This window comes from Tarenaya hassleriana, unplaced genomic scaffold (genome assembly GCF_000463585.1).
Source record: "Tarenaya hassleriana unplaced genomic scaffold, ASM46358v1 Cleome13, whole genome shotgun sequence".
Classification (NCBI taxonomy): domain Eukaryota; kingdom Viridiplantae; phylum Streptophyta; class Magnoliopsida; order Brassicales; family Cleomaceae; genus Tarenaya; species Tarenaya hassleriana.
In genome coordinates, this window is record NW_010963495.1 from 3,112,413 (window position 1) to 3,134,902 (window position 22,490).

General features: G+C 39.8%; 4 protein-coding genes across 5 annotated transcripts; 1 reads left to right on the plus strand and 3 right to left on the minus strand.

The window, feature by feature from the left end:
* Positions 1–5,722: 5,722 nt before the first annotated feature.
* LOC104807781 (auxin-induced protein 15A-like) lies at positions 5,723–6,504 on the minus strand. The gene has a single exon (XM_010533191.2). It carries the CDS (start codon positions 6,401–6,403, stop codon positions 6,098–6,100), a length of 306 nt encoding a protein of 101 aa, XP_010531493.1. The 5' UTR covers positions 6,404–6,504; the 3' UTR covers positions 5,723–6,097.
* Positions 6,505–10,641: 4,137 nt separating this feature from the next.
* LOC104807782 lies at positions 10,642–11,443 on the minus strand. The gene is made up of 4 exons (XM_010533192.1): positions 11,333–11,443; positions 11,199–11,252; positions 11,057–11,108; positions 10,642–10,963 (listed from the first exon to the last, which is right to left on the minus strand). The coding sequence occupies exons 1-4, from the start codon at positions 11,401–11,403 to the stop codon at positions 10,832–10,834; spliced, it is 309 nt and encodes a 102-aa protein (XP_010531494.1). The 5' UTR covers positions 11,404–11,443; the 3' UTR covers positions 10,642–10,831.
* Positions 11,444–16,306: 4,863 nt separating this feature from the next.
* LOC104807783 (5'-methylthioadenosine/S-adenosylhomocysteine nucleosidase 1) lies at positions 16,307–19,112 on the plus strand. Its single transcript, XM_010533193.2, has 8 exons — positions 16,307–16,454; positions 16,588–16,651; positions 16,977–17,068; positions 17,683–17,789; positions 18,054–18,128; positions 18,249–18,323; positions 18,552–18,644; positions 18,780–19,112. Exons 1-8 carry the CDS (start codon positions 16,373–16,375, stop codon positions 18,975–18,977), a joined length of 786 nt encoding a protein of 261 aa, XP_010531495.1. The 5' UTR covers positions 16,307–16,372; the 3' UTR covers positions 18,978–19,112.
* Positions 19,113–19,286: 174 nt separating this feature from the next.
* On the minus strand, positions 19,287–22,016 carry LOC104807784 (signal recognition particle receptor subunit beta-like). 2 transcript variants are annotated; one of them, XM_010533195.1, is made up of 7 exons: positions 21,913–22,016; positions 21,012–21,201; positions 20,560–20,642; positions 20,287–20,373; positions 19,984–20,132; positions 19,746–19,877; positions 19,287–19,653 (listed from the first exon to the last, which is right to left on the minus strand). In XM_010533195.1, exons 2-7 carry the CDS (start codon positions 21,148–21,150, stop codon positions 19,464–19,466), a joined length of 780 nt encoding a protein of 259 aa, XP_010531497.1. In that variant the 5' UTR covers positions 21,151–21,201; positions 21,913–22,016; the 3' UTR covers positions 19,287–19,463. The 2 variants fall into 2 exon arrangements, with proteins under 2 accessions (XP_010531497.1, XP_010531498.1); XM_010533196.1 differs by having other exon boundaries at positions 21,841–21,924.
* Between the last annotated feature and the right edge of the window lie 474 nt (positions 22,017–22,490).

Sequence of the window (22,490 nt, forward strand, 5' to 3'; positions counted from 1 at the left end):
AGATTTATTTAGATACATTTGATGTATTGATACTTTCTATGGTTTTATGAGAGTATTTGATTCATTACATGTTCTTGCATACTAGATGTGTTATGAAAACCATCTATCATTATGAATGATACTTAACTCCCTAGTCTTGTGTCGTTATGGGAATAACGACATAATAAGACTAGTATGATGTCTGATTGATGATCATATAGATGATCATAGGTATTGGATACGATCACAATCATAGGTATTCGTTGGAGAACGGAATATTGGATTGACCCGCATGAGATTGTCACATGGACTAGCATCATGACTTGAATATCATATGATGGTTCCATGATTGGATCCTAAGACCTGAGATATCTACGGAATCCAGCATGAGGAGTTGCGTACTTTGATTACGTCAAACGTCCTGCGTAACAGGAGGACTATAAAGGCGTGTATCAGGTACGAAACGAATCATGTGCTCGATTGTAGATAGTCAAGAAGGGATTTGTACCTCTCGTAAAAGAGAGAGATATCGCTGGGCCCCTCGTGTGAGCGAGACTGTAGAAATGTGTGGCCGCACTATAGACGAACGTCGTCTATTTCGGACAGTCGAACTCAGTGAACGAGAAAGCAATCGAATCAGATAAGGTGGTTTGTCCATGCCTTATATTCGACATATGATATCGTGATACAAAAGGATCATCAAACGGAATCATCATTGGCGCTCGTAGGATCGCGAACAAACTCTATTCGAGATAGGTAGTCATAGTGTCTTGCTAGAGACCGCCTATGACTTGTGTAACGAAATAAGAGATTTCGTGTTATACTGCTATATCGGATGAGCCTACAGGGTCACACACACATGAAAGGACGAATGCACGAGAAGAGACGAGAAAATCCCGGTGGAGCGGAGGCCAGACCGACCGGTCTAGACCTTCTAGACCGGTCGGTCCAACCAACCCAGACCGATCGGTCCAGACACGTGGACCGGTCGGTCCGGAGATAACGTGTGACAGTCACACGGTCTGGAAAGTATTCCAGACCGATCGGTCCAGACCTATGGACCGATCGGTCCAGACGTAAGCTCCAGACCGGTCGGTCCAGACGTCGGGATTTCCTAAACTCGCTTTAATTAGGGTTTTAAGTAGGATAAACTTAGGGAACGCCTCACTAACTCTCTTGGCACGAATTTCAAACCCTAAGGAGAGGTTTGGAGAGTGAAAAACCTGAGAGAAAGATCCCTGAAACCCTTGCGCAAAGAAGAACGTGTTCTTCAGTCCTAGCAGACAAGTTCCAACCGTTGGAATCCTTTCCGCTGTGTGGATACATGTAGAGGGCAAGGTATCCTTCCTGCCTACAGTGATCGGACGAACAGATCAATTGATCTAGGCCCCGGATCGATTGAGGTAAGCGTTCTAACGTTTCTACAAGATCATGCATGATAGGTTCTAGGGTTTCATCAAAATTTTTGTTTTACATCCGCTGCATAAACCCTAGAATCGATCTCTTAGGAATTAGATTCGCTCATGAGATCCCAGGAATTCCTAACAAGCTCCACACCACATTCGGCGGCAGTGGTGGTTATCTTTTATTGTAAGTATTAAAATATAATACTAATCCGTTATAATCTAATTATTAAATTAATACTAATGTGTGTGTATTTTTTTCTAGCAAACTTTTCGGTGAAAAAAATTAATCACCGATAGAGTTTACAAAGAGTTTAACGTGTTGGGGCATACGAGAATCAAACTTCTCATGAGCAATGCAAAGCGGAAGTACGACAAAAAGGTAGAGCGACCATTATGGGCGACAGATGACATCTTCAATGCTCTTTTAATGCATTGGAATTCAGATCAATTCAAAGACAAGAGTCGAAAAGCCAGAGAGAGTCGTCTCAGCCAACAAGTTGAAGGATATAGGCTTCATCGTCACACTTCTGGCGCCAAATATTTCAAAAAACGGGCGAAAGAATTGGTATTAATTTTAATTATATTGTCACAAGTTATAATTATATATTAATTTAATATATTTTATATATTATATTTGTAGCAACGAGAAATGGGACGAAAAGTGTCCATCGTTGAGTTGGTTAATCGGACGCATAGACGTCCCGATGGTCGGTTCGTCGATCCTCGAGCTGAACGGGTGTTGGGACTAGTGAACGAGAAGTTATCATAACTCACCCAAATAGCGGCTGCTAGTTCATCGTCGGGGACCAACTTGTCTCCTACCGATCAAGACAAATGTAATGTTGAGGTATAAAATCAAATTTATTTATTCAATCTTTAAATTATATTATTATTGATTAAATAATTTATATATAATATGTATTATTTTGTAGTCTGTTGAGTGGAACAAAGACTGTATCTACGGTTTAGGAGGCCTCCAGAGAGATTCACTACAAGATTTTGGATCGTCGGTTCATCCACAGGTACAGATCGATACCAATCAAGAACGTCGGATATAACAACTTGAATGATCGCTCCAACATCAGAAGGAAGAGACGGAGCGGCAAATGACGGAACAACATGTGAAATGGGAAGAGCAACAGGCGAAGATATCTAATCTCGAACACATGATCGAGCTGCTTAGAGGAGTTCATCCTCCACCTTCTTCCATAACACCTTCAGCCGACAGAACCTCCTGCGATCGAACTCTCGGAACGACCGAAGACGAAGAAACCAAAAGTTTGAATTAGTTTTCGGTTATTTAATTTTATATTTTGTATCGAACCTGGTTTAATTGTATGGTTTAATATTTTTAAATTATATATTTATATTTTTAATTAATATATATATATATATATATTAATTTTAATATATAAATATATATATATATAAATGCATATCAACGGATAGATCCGTAGATAGTTTTGATGTGAACGGACGTCCGTTGATAGTAATCGTTGATATTAGTTACGAAATTTTCCACCGATAGCTGTCATTGTAAATTTGCAACAGTTACTATCAACGACATTTCGTTAACATTTGCAACGAAAATTATCAACGGAATTCCGTTGTTACGATCAGCGGTTAATTCGTTGCTAAGTAACAACGAATATTTTGGTTGCAAAAAACGTTGAAATATATCAACGGTAACTTCCGTTGCAATACCGTTGCAATGATCAACGGAAATTACTCGTTGAAATATCGTTAACATTATCAATGGATTGTAACGGAATTCAAATTTCAACGACCGATTTGCAACGGGTCGTGTCTGTTGCAATATCCGTTGAAATCATCGATTTTTAACGGATATTTATGTGATTTCAACGGAAAAATCCGTTGATATTAGGGGTTTTTTTTGTAGTGTAAGAAGCAGACGGTGGTGGCGAGATCTAGTGCAGAAGCAAAGTACAGAGCAATGGAAAATACAACCAGTGAAGTCCTATGGCTGCGATAACTTCTCCACGACCTTCACATCGATACCGACGCCCACGCCTCTACACTGCGACAACCAGGCGGCAATTCACATCGCAACCAACTCCGTGTTTCATGAACACACGAAACACATTGAAGTTGATTGCCACTTCATCCAGGAGAAGATAACTAATGGTCAGACGCGAGCCAACATCAGACCGACTCGGAGAGTTCATCAGACCGACTGAGTCTCAGCATCAGACTGAGTCAATCTAGTCAGGAGAATCACACACAAAAAAGGCAACCTCGAGATCACACCGTTGGAAGCAAATCACTCTAAAAGAATCAAGCAATTTTCCTTCTCTACAGATTCGAGTATCATTTACATATGATACAGTTTCCTTTTTTCTCTCTTTTTGATCAACATGTAAACATGTTTTTCATCGGACAAAGTGACTACAAGGGAATTTAAGTGTTCTTTTCTAGAAAAACACTCCCAAAAATCATCGGCCCTTCGTAGAAACCTTACAAATATGTGGGTTTCTTCACAAATAAACCTATACATGGATATATAGAGAATGTTCTAAAATCAAAGTTTTTTCTAAGAATAAATGTTTTTAAAACTTTCAACTAATGAATTGGGCGAAACATCTCAAATTAGGCAAAGGGAATGATAATAATTAACTTTATTTATGTTGGTGGGTATATTCTCGCGAGGAAGCATGCGCCAAAGACATGTGGATGGAGTTTGTCCCAAAACGTTTCCCTTTCAATGGTACATATACTTATACGTTCTTTATTAGTCCACCATATCAATTACCCCTTTTTAAAATATTTTTTATTTTTCGCCTAAATACATGGAAACACAAAGCCTATTCCTTTTCTAATATTCAAGTTAATTTTATTATAAAAGAAATGGTTTCTACCTTTTCCAAAAAAAAATGTCCTTGATTGCACTAGCATTTGTCGAAACGTGGAACCGTTTTATCAAAATCCGTATATATCCGTATACAAATTTAATATAGATATATTTATGCATATATATATATATATATATATATATGTACGTATGTATGTATGACGAGGCATGAAGATATCAGAGACTTGTACATGTGGACGAAAATGAATAATTTGGAAATTGGGGTAAAAGATATTCCGCGGAGAAAGAAAATAGAGGGAGGGCATTTGGAGGAGTAGTTGCTGTCATATAGGATTTGTGGTTCATAGGAAGAGGAGAAAAAAGGGGAAGGGAAGTGCATTCAATTGAATTTGAATGCATACATACATATGTATATGTATATATGTATATATATTGGACCAACAACTCATTACTAGGGTAGAGACAGTCCTTTGCTTCAACTACTGTTTGTTGTTTTTGTTTTTCTTCGCTTGGGACAAATATATGTGTACGTACAAACTCCCTCCAATAAAATCGATGGTCCCATCCCATCCCATGCATGTGATGGATTAGTATTTGTGACTTGGATTTAATTTTGGAGTACGTACGTATCCACTCTTTCGTACATTTCTCTCTCTCTCTCTCTCTCTCTCTCTCTCTCTCTCTCTCTCTCTCTCTCTCTCTCTCTCTTTGGGTCATTGCATTTCCTAATGCGAATATATACACAGTATACTCGGCCACTCTCCTGTATCCTGGAAGTCTAAGAAGCAACAAACTGTCTCGTTGTCATCGGCCGAAGCGGAATATAGGGCTATGTCTGTCGCCACTTGTGAACTAATCTGGCTCAAAGGTCTCCTTCTGTCACTGGGCGTTCCTCATTCTGATCCAATGGTTCTTCACTGTGATAGTCAAGCGGCGATTTATATTGCAGCGAACGATGTTTTCCACGATCGAACGAAACATATCGAGATTGCATGTCACTTCCTTCGTCATCATATTGGCTGCAACACTGTCATCACAAGACATGTTTCCAGTCTTCAACAACTTGCAGATATATTCACTAAGGCGCTTGGTCGAAAGGAATTCGATACGTTCTTAGACAAGTTGGGCTTGCATGATATTTACGCTCCAACTTGAGGGGGGTAATGGGAAATATACTGTGTATATATTCGCAGATCAGCCCAACATGGGAACTCTGCATATTGCTCTGTATTTTCCTTTTCTGGTTTTAGGTCTGAGGTTCATCAGTGTCTGTATATACATGAGATTGCAGAAGAGAATAAGAACAGAATTCGTTTGATCACTTTCGGCTGTAACATTTCCCAACTTCAATTCATAGAATCATACGTCTAGTAAGTCATAGAATCTCATATTTCAGGCACTTTCCCGTCATTAGTTTTACGACGCCATTAGGATGATTTATAAACCTGACTAGTTGCACATAAGGTTAGGATATATACGTACGTATACACCACCATACTCGCAAAAAGATCCAGTACTGATGAATTTATTCAACATCTCTCTCTCATAGAATTACATCTGCGAGGAAACCCTAAAATATTTACACATATTAAACCAAGAAAACACTTAATTGACTGGTTTTTGAGAGAGCTGAAACAGCTTCCGATGAAATCTCAACCCACCAAGAACAGGAAAAAAGATAGAATCCTAGCAGACCCACTTAGGTTAAAGCCTTCTCTTGAGGACTCAAAATTCACACACATGATCCATCCACATGTAGAAGGCTGTTTACGTAGATTTCTCCAGAAAAAAGGATCTCGGGATCAATGGTTGTCCGAGAAAAAAAAAATCCACCTGATAATAATATGTCAGCAACAATAATTAAGAGCGCACAGGTTCTTGTTCATCTGATCATGGATGTTAGAGAGAGGAAAACGACTTCTTCACAAGGGATGGTGAGACCCATGTCGTGATTGAATCCGAATTCCTCCTCGGCTTGCTGGAGCAAAGTCTGGAACTCGGGATGGCCCAAGAACGAGATCGGTACGATGTATCGCGTCCGCTTCTCCCCCACGTAGACAGGGAAATGGCCCTTCGGCACGTCGCCATGCTCGTCGTATCCCTGTTTCTTGCCCAAACTCGAGCATCTTTTGAGGATTTGCTTCAGCATTGCTGTCTGTGAAAGTTTCTGAGATTTCTTGACCGCCATTGTTGATCTGTGTTTCTCGAGTGAGAATTTTTTACGTTCTTTGAGAGAGAGATGAGGTGGAGATGGCGGAGGAGTAAGAGATGGTGAGGTTGCTATTTATTTATGGAGGAGGATGGGGACTGTTCGTCGGCTACTAATGTAGTAATGTTTACATATATATATATATATATCTACGTTTCTCTTATGAAATATATATACTTATATACAACCTTTACACACAATGAACAATCATATTTTTTTTCATTCGAGTAAAAAAACAAATATGATTAGTCTCTTAGAAACGCTCTTGGGAAATTTATTAGTTTTCCAAAAATCGATTATAAATTGGAAAACAGACGCATTTGTGACCGGTGGCTTCATTTAAAAATCTGTAATTTAGGGAACTAAAATTACCGAAACAGAAAAATCAGTATAAATTATTTTAATATTTTGGATGAATTAGATTTTTTTTTTCAAGGATACACAAAAAGCCAGGAGGTATATTGGGGGCATATGTGACACTGTGGGAGCCAAACCCATTGGGGTTTCCCTTCATTGTTGGTCCTCCCCTCGACAGCATGGTCCCTCTCTCTCTCTCTCTCTCTCTCTCTCTCTCTCGTACCAGTAAATTTCCATGATAGCGTACGAACAAATGTCGGTATATGTGGATTGTTGACGTTCATGATCTTGTTAGGGATTATGTTTAAGTTTTTGGATATCCACACCGTTACCTCTCTGCCAATAGCTTCAACGACAACACTAGAGAGAGCGCATTGGCTTCACCCATAGTAGTATGTTATATAACAATACATGTACCCTTGTGACACAAAAAAGCTTCGACACTCTACATAAGTATTTCTCGTTTTGTTGTCGGGGATTGACGTTGAATACCATAATATATGGTCTACAATATCTTTTTTCTTATTCATTTCATGCGTGATCTCTAATCACATCAATTGGCAAATGGAAAAGCAAAAAGAGAGGGGGAATTAAGAGGTCGTAGTCATTTGCATGTTCTGCGAACGAGATTTGTTGGGGAGAAAATGAAATCCAATTGGGTTTACGAAATTGGGACGATGTCCCCTTGTGGTTTGACAACGACATGTCCCTCACATGAACCCCCATGTTACTCCTGCCTCCCTCCCTCCTCTTCCCCTCCAAAGTCCAAATCCATGTCTGCATTCATGTTTGTTTACTTCCACAAGTTATGCCACGTGTTTAAGTTTAAACTAATTAAATGTATACGTGATTTATTCATGTGTTAATCCGCCACGTGGATAGCACGAGATCAGATGCGTCAGATGGTAATGGGCCATCCTAGAGGGCCCAGTGAGAAGCCTATTTACATTAGTTGGGCCTTTTGTCAAACGAGACAATGATCATCATCTGGTTTTAGAGGTGAAGATCCGGACGTCGACGCAGAATACAAATGTGTGTGTGTGTGTATGTACGTGGTAAAATTTTGATGATGTGGCGATAATGATATGACGTGTGTTTTCCTGACAAAACTTCATCAGAATGTCAAAATGGGTCGGGTTGATCCATTTATAAATCCAAAAGGTTTATCCATTTGATTAATTTTTTCAAATGGATTAAATGAGGTTTGACCTATTAAATTCACGTGTTGACTTAGGGTTTACAAGAATGCCCATCTTTGTCCAATTACAACGCAAAATGTGTTAACTTATAATTAGCGTACATACACTTTTGTAAGTTTTTTTTTATTTGTTTTTAAACCATAATTATAATTTTAAAAAATTGTCATGATATTTATAGAAGATGAGGTTCTTCAATCCAAAATATTTGAAAAGTGACTCAACTGATTTAAAATATATTAAGGAAACAAAAAATTTGTGTAGAAAGATAAAATATTTATTGGGAAATTTTGTATGACAAATTTGGTTGTTATATATTTATAGGTTAAATAAATCATTTTACACCAACGATATATTCATAGGTTATATCTCTACTTCAACAGGTTAAATATGATTCAATTATTATTAGTTAAATAATAATAATAATAATAATAATAATAATAATAATAATAATAATAATAATAATAATTATAGGTTAAATAATTTGACACCAACGATATATTCATAGGTTATATCTTTACTTCAACAGGTTAAATATGATTCAATTATTATTATTATTATTATTATTATTATAGAGACTACAAAGTCTCAATTTATTTTACTATCTTCACTCTTAATGATTATTATTTTATTGACCGCATCGTTAACAAGATTGATCCCGAAAGAATAGCATATCCACCGTTCATTTATTGACTTAGGTTTTACAAGAATACCCAAGCGTACATTATCCGTGCACTTTTTAAGTTTTTTATTTGTTTTTAAACCATAATTATAATAATCAAAAAATTATCACGATATTTATAGAAGATGAATGATTTAAAATATATTAGGAAAGCAAAAAATTTGTATAGAAAAATGAAATATTTATTGGAAATTTTCGTATGACAAATTTGGCTGTCATATATCTTTACTTCTACTGGTTGAAAAAAAAAAAAACCATAACCACACCATGGGGAGATTGGGCAGAAAGGAGTCGACATAGCGTCAACGAACTCATGTGGTCGCGAATCGGATCTTGGATGTTGAGGAGATTGTGAAGAAGGTAGATGAACTTCTGAGCAAGAAAAAAAAAATTAAGTTTTCACCAAAAATCATGTAGACATTTAATTTTTTTATTATTATATCATGCTAATAAACAAATTCCCTGAAGATTTGATAATATAATTATCTAATATAAAACAGAATCTTTAAACATTAATTCATTTTATTAAAACATTGAATCTTGTTATCTAGACATCAAATTAAAAAACGGGCATTAAACATTGAAACATATTTATGTTCATTGCATTTCTAGTTTATATAAGACACTAAATTAAATTTTATAAACATTTAATTTTTTTATTGGATCATGCTAAACATATAAATAGTTTTTTTTTTGTAAGAGGTGATTTGTATTATATACCGAAAAAGTTACATCCGAACAATTGTTTGCATACAAAAGATTTGGAACCCATTAGAAAATGGTAACTAAGATAGAAACAAGCTATTGGATTAATGTTGTGTTTCTCGCGTCAAATAATACCAATATGCAAGTAAAGATCTCCTATCATTTCGGGAATTCTCCTTGATAGATAGCAAAAACATATAAATAGTTAATCCCATTGCAGAAATCCAATAGAATTTTTGAACGAAGAATATAAAAGGTTTTATTAGAATGACAACTCTACAGATTCCACGCTATTTATAGCAAAAACATATAAATAGTTAATCTCATGATAGGGAATTGATAATAATATGATTATATAATAACCTATAAATAACGTGGAATCTGTAGAATTGTCACTCTAATAAAACCTTTTATATTCTTAGTTCAAAAATTCTATTGGATTTCTGCAATGGGGTGTTGCTTCAGCCTCCAAGAAAGCATTGAGAAGTTAGAGTGCTCTATGCGTAGGCTCAAGATAAGAGGGATAATGTGAAACCAGTGGTAAAAGGGAAGAGGAAAGAGGTCTAGTTCGACTTCAAGTGGTTTGAGTTATGGATTTCAAGAGCTTAAACGAAGCCGGCCGGTGCTCTGTGTTCAGCCTTAGACACTCCAGAAACTCTTCATGGAACTGCTGCTGCTCTTATGCTCGGGAGATAACTGATATGCGCGAAGAAATCAGTGAACTCATACCTCAAACATGTTTTGAATCAATGAACAGCTGCTCTTAACAGAATTTTAAGAGGAGACCACTCGTGGTACTTTCCGAAAGCTCAAGTGAAACTCAGAAAATTGTGACTCTTTTTCTTATACTTCTTTCTCTTACAACTCTTTCTTTTTGTTGTATTCTACCGACATAAACATTCAACCATCATTTTCAACACTTTCTACAAAGACTCCTTGAAAATGGTATACGTGACTTTGGGTCCTTCTAGGTGACTTCTTGAAAAATGGCATCAATAACTTCACTCCTTGGAATCATGCTAACTCAAACAAGACACATCTTCACGTGCCATTATAGCTTATATATACGGACGAAGTCTCATGCTAGAAAAAGACATCAAGTCTCGTCTGCTGCAATCATCAAAGCAATTTCTCCCTCAACCACTGTTGATGTTCCACAGGGGTGTGGTTCTTGAGCGATCCTTCGGGCGGTCTCATCATCATTTTCTCCTCCAAAAACATTACATAGAGCACATTTTTTTCCCCTCATGTTTCACTGAGTTGTGAGGTTCAGGGTCTTGCCTTGTCAGATTTTACCCTTCAATTATGAAAAACGATTTATATATTTGTTCTACAGATAGTTTCACCCTTATTACTAGCAAAAGATTAAGCTACAGACAAAGCGGAACAATCCAAGTCTGTAGGAAAGATAGCGGAAGCCAACATCGACATAAGAGCTAAACCCACAAGGCCACAATCCAACACACTTCACTCATTTTGTGTTCCCTGCCTTCGCATAACACTCGCCGCCCATTTCTGAAGCTCGTTGCCCACATTGGTCTTCAACACCTGAGGAGGGAATAAGAACGCGCTATCCATAACTTTTACAGCTGAATTGGCCTGTGAAATGAGAAAAAATGGCGAATGTCAGCGCCACTAGGAAGCTGATCAACACAAGAGCAATGTTGATAATTGGGGCAGGAAAAGACTCACTGATTGTGAAGCAGCCTGAACGACGGTTTTCGCCAAGGGAACAATACAAAACCTGAGCCAACACAAAGCACAGAACGAATGAAACCAAACATATCAAAGGATGAGCCTTTACAGTAAATAAAGGCTGAAAATTTCAACCCACATCCCTCGGCCGCCGGCGAGAGCTTCCTCCGACGGATCCTTCCATTCGTCGACCCTGAATTTCAACAGGGGCCGGTGGATTCAGCTTTTTAGATGAAATACTAAAATGGGTACTCGAAAAAGATGGAGAATTACCCCCAGCCGTAGCGGCGGTCGAATATAAGCTGCCGGGAGGAGCGTTTCGTTGCGGTTGCCGGCGGTTCCATGTCCTCCGCCACACACACTGATTTTTCCAAGATATAAAGCGTGTTGGAGTGAAATGAAAAGTGGGCCACAGAAACGCATATCAATAAGTTGGGCTATGCCCAAAATTACTTCTGTCGGTCCATAAGCCCATTTTGATGGCTTCTCGTTTCTTTTCTTTTTCATACATAACATGACGAACAGAAAGCTGAGAAAATCTGACGGCAGGGGATCCGCTGACAAAAATGCAGGAGTTTGATTATGTTTGTGCAAAGGTTTGGAATTTGGATCTTACAACTCACAGAAACGTGAGCGAAAAAGACTGTTTACATACAGAGTTCTGTGTTTTCCCTTTCGCGGAGAGATTCTGCTTGCATATGATCTCTTCCCTCGAAGAAAAATCATTAGAAAAAGAAGAAGAAAAAAAACTAATCAAAAGTAGAGGCGAGATATGAGATGGAGAAAGATTTCTTCTCTGCAGGGAATGGTGAGTGCACCCATCGGGTGATCGAATCCAAACTCTTCCTCAGATTTCCTTAATAGATCTTGAAACGAAGGCTGTCTCAAGAGCGACACTGGAACCACAAATCTCTTCCTCCGGCTTCATCAGTTGGATGGATTTCTGTAGACATACGCACACGCATATGACAGTTGGCTGGATATATAGGCTTACGCCAACCATTTTAGTTTCGTCCACATAAGATCCCCTGCCAACCTTCATCTTTATCATGTTCTGTCATGAGATCATAAGATCCGCTTCTTCTTTTTTTGTTGGAAAGGTGCTTTGTATTGCTCATCAAAAAATTTTATGATTTACATCCCTTGTGTGACATTTATAAAATATCCCAAAAGGTAAACAAATCCCTGCGCAAGCGGTAATCGTTTCGATAGCAATCTCCTAAACCTTAACTTAAAGGAAACTCTCAACTATAACGAGTCAAATAATACTAATGCTCTAGTAAAGTGCAGTCTCTGGCCTGCCTATGTGATACCTTCCAGGAAAGTAATGTGTTCCGCATAGTCCGGTCTAACTTGGCCCGTATCTGACCACTGGTTCTGGCTTTCCCTCGGAAGATTCTGTTGTTCCGCTCCCGCCATAACTCATACACTACTATCTGCATTGCGAGTCGAATAATTGTCGGTTGTCCTCGGTGGCTTTCTCCTGCATGTTGCTCCATCCATCGGCGACAGTCGCCTGGCTCGGTTGGCGGTGAAGGCCAGCATAGCTCTGTTGTAGGTCTCCATATATCTGAACTGAATGCACAGGTGAAGAACAAGTGCAAGTGTGACTCCTGCTCCTGGTTGCAGAGGGTACAAAGGGTGTTCACATGCATTCCCTAGGTTGAAAGTCTGTCCGAGGTAGGCAACCGACGTTGAAATGCCTGCCATAGGACGAAGGAATACCGGGGAATATACCCACGGAACCACATGAGCATGTGCCATTGAACCTCTTCTCCTCGACAGCTGAGCAAAGCCCGGGTATCGGAAGATCTGAAGCAAGCCTTGAAGTCTCCAGTCTTCTGCCTCCATAGAAAAATGTCGTCCCCCTTGTCTTCGGATGGCGGAAGAATGCTAGCCAAGCCTACTTGAATTTGCAGCAGGTTGTCGTTTCGGGCCGGCGGCAGGTTCCATGATCCCGTCGGTGCAGCATCGTGAATCCTTGACTCCCGGGGAAACCGAAAATGCCTGGGGCCTAGCTCACCTACGAAATCAATCAACCGACCCAAATCTGTCCAATTATCAAACCAAAAAGAGGCTCGCCTCCGATTTCCCACCTGCACTTTCAGCATAGTTTGAGCCAAGTCTCTCATCTTGAGAAGCCTTCTGAAGTGATGAGGAACGTTTGCGGTCACAGGCGTATCCCAAAATCCATGCTTACGAATCGTGTTCTTCCATGTCCAATCAACCCATATCGAGTTTCTGTTACTGAACAGAATCCATATGAGACGAAGCCGAAAACATATGTTAGCATCCTCTAAACGAAAGAGGCCAAGACCCCCTTCACATTTAGGACGACAGATATCCTTCCAAGACACCCTATGAGCTGCGTTTGTGCCTCGCTTGTGTTGCCAAAGGAAGTTTGAGCAGAGACTATCAACCTGCTTTAACAAGAATTTCGGTAATATAAATATTGAACTCCATGAATTAACAAACCCATATACTACCGAGATAATGAGTTGGACATTCCCGGCCGACGATAGCACCCTGGTTGACCAAGCACCAAGTCTTGCCTTGATCTTGTCGATCAAAGGCTGGAAATCGGTCTTCCTAAGTCTGGTTGGAGACAGCGGAACACCAAGATATCTGACTGGAAGAGCTTCAGGTCCCCAAAAAAAAATATTTTGAAAGAGATTCGGCATAAGCATGTGCTATCTACCGTACAACGACATCGAGACTTGAATGTCCCACAACCATTATGGGTTTTCAGTTCAGTGGACAGCACCATTTGGATATCCTTTGTCTGATATGATCTTTCATTAGCTTAGTTTTGCTAACATGTAGTATGAGATTCACTACTTCTCAACACCCCAACACACTAATCATCGGGTCGCAGTTTTCTTTCACAACCTCATCTACATATACCGAATCCCTTTCGATTCACAAACCAAACCAAGGTCAACAATATTTAACAAGAGCAAAATCATTATCCTCCCAATATTCAAGAATGGCCTCCTCTAAAAAAAAAATGGTCATTTCCAATGGACAAATCCGTTAGAAATGATCGAAAATCCGTTGGAAATGTTGATTTCCAACGGATTTTCAACAGATTTATCTATTAAAAAAACGTCTTTGGAATTTTGGTTTCGTTGGAAACCCGTGGAAATTTTCGACGGAATTACAATGGGTTTATCCGTTGGAAATTGGTAACAGATTTCCAACGGACACATCTGTGACATATTTTCAACGGATTTCCAACGGCTACATCCGTGGCAGATTTTCATTCCCGTTAATAAATTGGAACGGATATCCGTATAGCCACGGAAATCCGTTGGAATCACCGTTGGAATTTTACAACGATAGTTTCAACGGATATCTGTTGGAAAAAAATTAACGGATATCCGTTGGAATCTGACGTTGGAATTTTGTAACGCTATTTGTAATGGATTGTCATTGAAATCACGTCGAGATTCCAACGGATATCCGTTGGAATCGCAAAAAAATTAATAAAAAATATAATAAATGTTTAAAAATAAAATAAATATATTAGTGAATAACTAAAACCAATCATAAAAGTGAATAACTCAGATTCTTGAAGAACCACTTCTCGCTAGGGGTGTCAATTTGGGTCTGAGGCCCGAAGTCCGGCTAGGCCCAACTCGAAAAATAGCGGGTTTCGGGCCGAAATTTCTTGACCCGAAAAAATCGGGCTTTTGGGTCGAGCTCAAATCGGGTTTCGGGTTTGAGTCAGGCCAGCCCGAAACTTTAAAAAAAAGAAAAAAAAAAGAAAAAAAATAACATTTACAAAAGAAAGTCCGCGGGCTGGACCAGCCCAGCCCGACCCGACCCGAACCCGGAATGCATAGGGCCGGGCTTCGGGCTTAATTATATAGGCTCGAAAAAAATCGGGCCGGTTCGAGCCCGAGTTCCGAAGCTTCCGGGTCGAGTGAGGGCTCGGGCCGAATCGGGCTGGGCCGGCCCGATTGACACCCCTACTTCTCGCGTACTCTTTTTTTCATTGTACTCTTTACATGTAAAACCGATTGCGCATGATATTTGGAAGAATCTCTCTTACTAATACTAACTGGAATCTCAATGGAGAAATAAAATAGAACGCCTAACAACGGCAATCAAATGATATTGAACATGTTAAAAGAACTATCGAGAGTTCGAATCCCTCTCTCTCCTTTTGTTCTCCTTTGCTATGTCCAAAAAAAGGCATGTTCTGATACTCAGAGCTCTTGGTTTTTCATAATTGACAATGGTTGTTGCCCCTTTTACCTCCTTTCACTGCCTTTTGGCTTAAAGGGTATGGAATTCTTTTCTCTGATGGAAAGAGGAAGAATTCAAGAAAACAATGGCAGAACCTCATATTCATATTCTCGAAACCTCTTTAGTTGCAATGCCCCATATCCACACCATCAGGGGAGATAAAAGCAAGTAATTTTGGCTATGAAAAATGTGTACATGAATGAATTACAAACCTCTTCCGTCCACTTACCTAACAACGTATTAACAAGGAGGTGGATCAACTATTCAATCAAATGATATTGAACATGTTAAAAGAACTATCGATGGTTCGAATCCCTCTCTCTCTCCTTTTGTTCCCCTACTCAGAGCTCTTGGTGTTTTGTAATTGGCAATGGCTGTTGCCCCTTTTACCTCCTTTCACTGCCTTGGATCAGGCATGTGAAAACAATTGCAACGTTCCTTTTAGCAAAAAGGGTATGGAATTCTTTTCTCGGATAGAAAGAGGAAAAATTCAAGAAAACAATGGTAGAGCTTCATGCCCCATATCCACACCATCACAGGAGATAAAAGCAGGTAATTTTGGCTATGAAAGATGTGTATATGAATGAATTATAGACCTCGGGCCAGGTGAGCTGGTTAAGAGGCATGGCGGGAAACCATGAGGTCGGGGGTTCAACTCCTTGCCGCATCCTTAATTCTCACATGTCGCATGTCAGTTACGGCTGTTTACCACCCACGTATGTGTTGTAGGCTCATGCGCGTGGGTTTGAAGTTTTCCTTGGTCCGCGATGCTGTCCTCATGCTGTCGTCGTCTGATCTATTGGGCTGTGAGGCGTTACAGTATCCGGTGTCCGACCCGAAACATTATAGTGTTGGCTCCCCAATGTATATATGTATATATATATAAAAGAATTACAGACCTCGTGTGTCCACTTTTCTATGCTTTGAGTAAAAAAACAAAAATGGCATTTTCACACATTAGAATGAGAGTTAAAAGACGGCATATCTCACCTTTTTTATTATTTGGCTGCATTCTCTTCCCCTTTCTACCCTTCTCTCTGGGAACCAATCACCTTGAGAGGGATGGCTCCTCACGGCGACGAATCATCTGACGTTGCTCAATCGGAGAGTCGCCGCCCGATCTCCACCGTCGTCTTCATCATCGGTATCCTTCTTCCTCCTTGTCCATCTTTGTAAACTTTTCCCAGCGCGTGTTCCTAGGTTCCGATTTTCTTATTTATCGACGAGATCGAATTACTTCATCTTTCGTAATTTGTGCCTTTTCTATGGAACTGAAGCTATGCAAGCCGAAGCTTTACCTCTGGTCAACAAGTTCGGACTCGCCGAAGATACTGATTCACCGTTGAGTTCCTTTTCCCTCTATTTATTCCTTCTCGTATTCCGCTTTCGTTTTTGATCTCGACGGATATTTTTCATTCCTTGCTTCGGCGGATCTCATTGATTTCGAAGAGGCCGAGTTATTTTCGTTCGATGAAAACTGTCCTTTTCTGAATCTAGTGTGGAGCATGAGTTTGTAGTATTAAGCCACAATTATAGTGGGGGACCTATGAAGCTGCTCATACCATTCAAGCTCTAGATTTTAAAGCCTATAGGCTTGCTTATGGATTTGTGCCTCCCAAACTTTGATTTTATGCATGTGACGATTTCTCTATGGATGGCATTGCAGGTTCCCAAAAGGAGTGCCTTGGGTCCGGTATCACGGATCATACAAAGATCTTCATATCAGTGTAGTTTGCCCAGGAAAAGATGGAGCTTTAGGCAAGTTTTCAGTCTCTTAATGCGGATGTGGATAATGGTTATTCCTGAAATTTACTTGCCTCTTCCTGAAAATAGAACTTTGCAGGTTCATTTACAAAACCATATTAGCGTGTGAAATCTTTGTCTTTTCTGAAACATCTGATCTAGTCTGTATTCTCTGCTCGATCATCTTGGCAAGCTCATTTAAGCTACATCCGGTATTTGATTTAGGTGTGGTGTTTTCTGTGAGCTTTTTGAATAGTCTTCGTGGTTTCCAATTTGTTATCGGGGGTAACTATTTTTTTATGAACCTCGATAGAACTATCTGGGCAAAATAGAGCTTTTGCAGGTTATTCTGCAGAAATACACTAGCCTGTGAAATTTTGATGCCTCATTCATTTCACCATAGCTGGACGTAGGCCATATTCTACATGATCGTCCTCTGTCATGTAAAATCTTGGTTTCTAATCCCATTGGCTCAAGCACATAGCTCATATCAGTGCTTTGCTTTTTGCTTGATGTTCTCCTGTAACGATTGCCATGTTATGTGACACAGTCACGTTAGATGGAAAGTGGATACTCCATTCATGCTACAGATACCTTAAACAGCCTGCTGAAACAAAATATATCTGCAGGGGTCGATAGCGTAGGAACTGTTCCAGCTTCTCTGATAACCTATGCTTCTATCCATGCATCGCAACCAGACATAATAGTCAATGCGGGGACTTGTGGCGGTTTTAAGGTATGTGAAGTTGTGCAGGCTATCCAATTTTCCCTGAAAGTTGCATGTCATCATGCATGATTAACGCATCTCTCTCTGTATGTTTGAATGTTAATATTTGGAAGTATCAGGATGTGAATCTGTAGCTTTTTTGCTGGTCAATATATTCGATTTGGAATTCCCTGAGAATTGAAAATTTTCGTTCTTTCTCTTGTTCAACAATCACTTGGTTCGGTGTGTTGATAATCGATGTGACTGCAGTACTCATTAATTGAATATATTCAGATTAAAGGAGCCAACATAGGGGATGTGTTCCTCGTGTCTGACGTGACATTCCATGATAGGAGAATACCGATCCCAGTAAGTGTCCCTCTGTTCATTTTTCAAAATGAACATTTCTAGTTGTGTTATTCTCCGATGTAGAGGTTCCTATTGATCGTTTGATGTCAAAGCTGTACTTCTTGAACACTTATTCTATAGGTCTTTGATCTGTATGGAGTTGGTCATCGTCAAGCATTCTCGACGCCTAATCTCCTTAAGGAACTCAACCTTAAGGTACTAACATTCTCAAATGTTGTTCTACTCATTCTTCATGTCTCGCAATGACCTTCACCTTTGAGGGCAAATATCACGTTTTTAGGTAGATGCTCAGCCTCAACCATCATGTGTAGAGAACTTGCTTGGATTGAAATTTGTTTCTGTCTGAATTAAATTAAGTCAATGCTTAATTTCAGAGATACTATCAAGATTACGGAAGCATATAATAAAGATGGGTATTTTCAGATTGGCAGGTTGTCTACGGGTGACTCTCTGGATCTGTCTACGCAAGATGAATCGTTGATCATAGCAAATGATGCTACGCTAAAGGACATGGAGGTAATGTAACCGAATAAATTGCCAAACCAAAGGGAAAAGATTTCTTCCATTTCATAAGAGCGTGTTAATCCAAAACTAAAATCACGTCAAATTTTCCGTTGGGCGTCATGAATGTATTTTCGTTTCCGGTGTCAGGGAGCAGCAGTGGCGTATGTGGCAGATCTGCTGAAAGTGCCAGTCATATTCCTAAAGGCGGTGACCGATCTGGTGGATGGGGACAAACCAACGGCAGAGGAGTTCTTGCAGAACTTGGCCGCTGTGACCTCTGCACTCGAGGAGACGGCCACTAAGGTTATCAACTTCATCAACGGTAAATGTCTCTCGGACATATGACTACTGTGTTTTTGGCTCTTGATTCTTGGAACACGGATTCATGTAAACCCATGTAGCCTCAAACGGTTGTACATTGAAACGTTTTACTGTCATTGACCATGAATGGTTTAGACTAAGCATTTCTTTTTTCTTTTCTTTTTTGTTCCACATTGTCGGCTATAGAAATGTGATCCGTAGCCGTACCCCGTTTCTGAGGAATCCATGGTTCATTTTTATATAAGAGGAGAAAACCAACGGACTTATGTTCAGATTTACAGGTGTGGTTAGCTACTCATTTTGCATGGTTCTATGTGGATCCAACGCCAGCCAGCCAGCCAATTCGAGTATTTTTTATGAAAATAGGCAGAATGCTTTTGCAACTCAATTGGAAGGAGAAATGACTAAACTATCAGAAAGAGCAACGTTCTTGTACACTAAATACTTCCTCTCAAACATAAATCAGAGACCATGGATGGCCCAAGAAGTCTATAAATGCAGCATTTTGGCTTATGGTTTCACGTACTCCCGGATGAACTGTTCAACCTGGGCCGTTTCGCTCGTCAAGCCAGATGCCTCCGCTACCGTGACTTTGTTCAGGCAATGCGCAAAAGAAAACGTCTCTCCAGCGATCCCAAGCGTGAAGTCATTTGCTATATCGGCCGCAGATATTGCACTTCTCGATGCCCGCAGTTTGTCACTGCAAAACGTGTGGAAGGAGGATAATGGTTTCGGGATTTTCTGCGAAAGATTTAACAATTCATAAGGATTTGAGAAATAGAGGCGCCGTACATCTCTTTTTCCATCTGCTTGCAGATGAACTCCTTGGTGTGGGCAGTCAATTTATCCGCCTTGTTGCAGCAGAGAAGAACCGGAATCTTCTTCTTAACCACATTGGCATTGGTCAGGATATCATACAAGTATCTACAAGGCACGAGATCGGTTTGAGTGAGCAGTCACCATTAAGCACCTCTAAGGTTGCGCTTCTTCTAGTAAACAAGGGACACATAAGTATTGTTTGTGTAGTTACTCTGAAACTGCACGGCAATTTGGAAGGAACTCCAGAGCGTCCACTACAAACACAACAGCAGCTGCCTGAGGCAAGAATTCTTCTAGCTTGGGCCGAAGTCGAGAATGCCCAGGAACATCAACTAGATGAACAGGCCTCACTTTGCCTTTCTGTCAGATGACAAAACATATTCATGTGTCAGACCTTAATTACTCGATGCATCACATTTTTATTAGATCTATAAATATCTTATTGGAACAGAAACTTCTGCTATACATGTTTCGGTTCATGGACAGCTTTAAACATGCCCAAGGGGATATTTACCTCTGAGTTTTCACCGTGCAACACAAAAGTGCCTTCATTTGGCTCCATTGATGTCACAGTTCCCTGATGGGAAGATCCATCCCGGAGCTGCCATAAAGAAGAATAGAAATCAAAACAACAAATAACTCGTCATAATTACCTTAGACATGCCCATTCGTCATGGGCAGGACAACAGCGAAGATCTTTCAGAAGATTTTGCAAAAACTAAAATAGGTTTGGAGGACAGTCAAGGCATATTCTACAACCAATTGAAGATTAAGCTGACATACTCACCTGATAAAAGAGAATCGTTTTCCCACTTCCGCTTAGACCAGAAAGGAGCACAGTATTGGATTTTGTACGTCTGAGCCAGCGAACTGCAAGAGACAGCAACACCTAAGAAATTAACAACAAGAGGCAGCAGGAACTAAGAATATTAATAACAAAAGAATCAGATTTCTCTATGAATCATCAAGGACAGCACTTCGTAGATGTTCGAAGTAATAGATTTACATCGAGAAATATTACAGACGAATACTTTTACACTAATTAAGTTGATATTCCATTGTAACCTTAAGATCAAGTCTAAAATGGTACAGTGAAAAGGACAGCGAAAAGTTGTTAAAGACACGACAAAACAATTTCATCTGAATCTAAAAAAAACCTTACAGAGACAAATCCTACATCACCGGAAAGCCAACATCAGAGAAAACGAAAGGAAAAACAACGAACTGTATACTGCTTACTTGATAAGAGCAAAATGGTGGTTAACAGCAAAACTGCAATTGCAGCATACAGCTGAGTCGGTGGTATTTGTTGAACATATTCGATTCCTTGATGCAGCCTTTGCTCAGCAAGATTCTTCCAGTCTTCCAAATTCTCCATTTGAATACCCCAAGTTTCACTTCCTCAGCCAACCTCTAAAGATCGTGTAACCTACATAGAAATCAGTACCATCCCTTCTTAAACATAATAATTTCAAAGTTCAGTTTTGACATTACAGTTTGAACAAAACACGAGAAGCACAGAACAGTGTTAGATGCAGAGGCAAATATTTTGCGAATCAATGCCATAAAATTCCACTTCATTAAGGAGCTAAAGAGACTTGTAACCCCGTTTCGCCAGGTATCATCTCCACCAAAGCTTGACACAATAACGTCTCGCAATCGAGAAAACCATTTAACACCCAGAGAGAAAAACTCCTCCTAATGCATAAACCCAGTACATCGTAAATACCCAGAAATGAAACTGGAATTGTTCCAAAGAAAGTATGTCCAGCAACATGGGAATCTCATGATTACACTAAACATGAAGATGTAACCTAAGCTGAAGAAAACAAATTCGAGTATAAATCGAAAATGGACAACAGGAACTGCAAGTTTGCTCTTCGAGGAGCTAAGACGATCAGTAAAGGTGAAAACAAAAATCAAAATCTGCATAAACCCGTATAATCACTCCCCCAAAACGACGCAATACAATGCAAAGAAGAACAAATTGTTCGCCTATCAGGAAAATTCAAAGAAAACCTTAAAAATCATAAAGTCTAGGCACGATGCGCTGATCGTATCGTCTTACTGGGAAAATCCAGCGGAAATTGGGAGAAGGCGCCGAAAAGGAACGAACGAGAAAAATGTTGGGAAATCTGACCTTGCCGGCCGGAGATGAGCCGGTGGAACCGAAGAAGAAATGGCTCGCTGCCTGAAGACTTTTAGATCCTGAAATGATAACTGACAAAAACTTGATGGAGAAGATACTATCTGTTATGTTTGACAGGTTCTCTTGGGCCTTGGGAATGTCCGGTTTAGCCCAAATTTTGACGTCCCGGTTCAGTTTCACAACGACGCCGTTTTCGGAACAGGTTTTGTAGTCGGAGCACGATTCATTGAGCAGTTTGGGTTTCTAAGCCACAGAGTCTGACCATTTCAGTATGAAGCTATGATCCCCTCAACATGAAGCCGTTACTCATAATATCAATACTAATTTAATTTTTTTGCTTACTCGTAATTTCCGTTTGTTCACGACAGAGTTTTGGACATGTCTAGCTTGAGCCCAACTTACCTTAAAGGCCCATAAACTGCGAGAAGCCCAAAGCTCTGCTCTATGTATGTAAAATAAAAGCTCCCAAATCAATGGCGGTCGCCTTCTTACCTATTTGATCCCAGTATGAGCCCAACTTACCTTAAAGGCCCATAACGCTCGAATCCCAGCCCAAAGCCTTGCCCTGT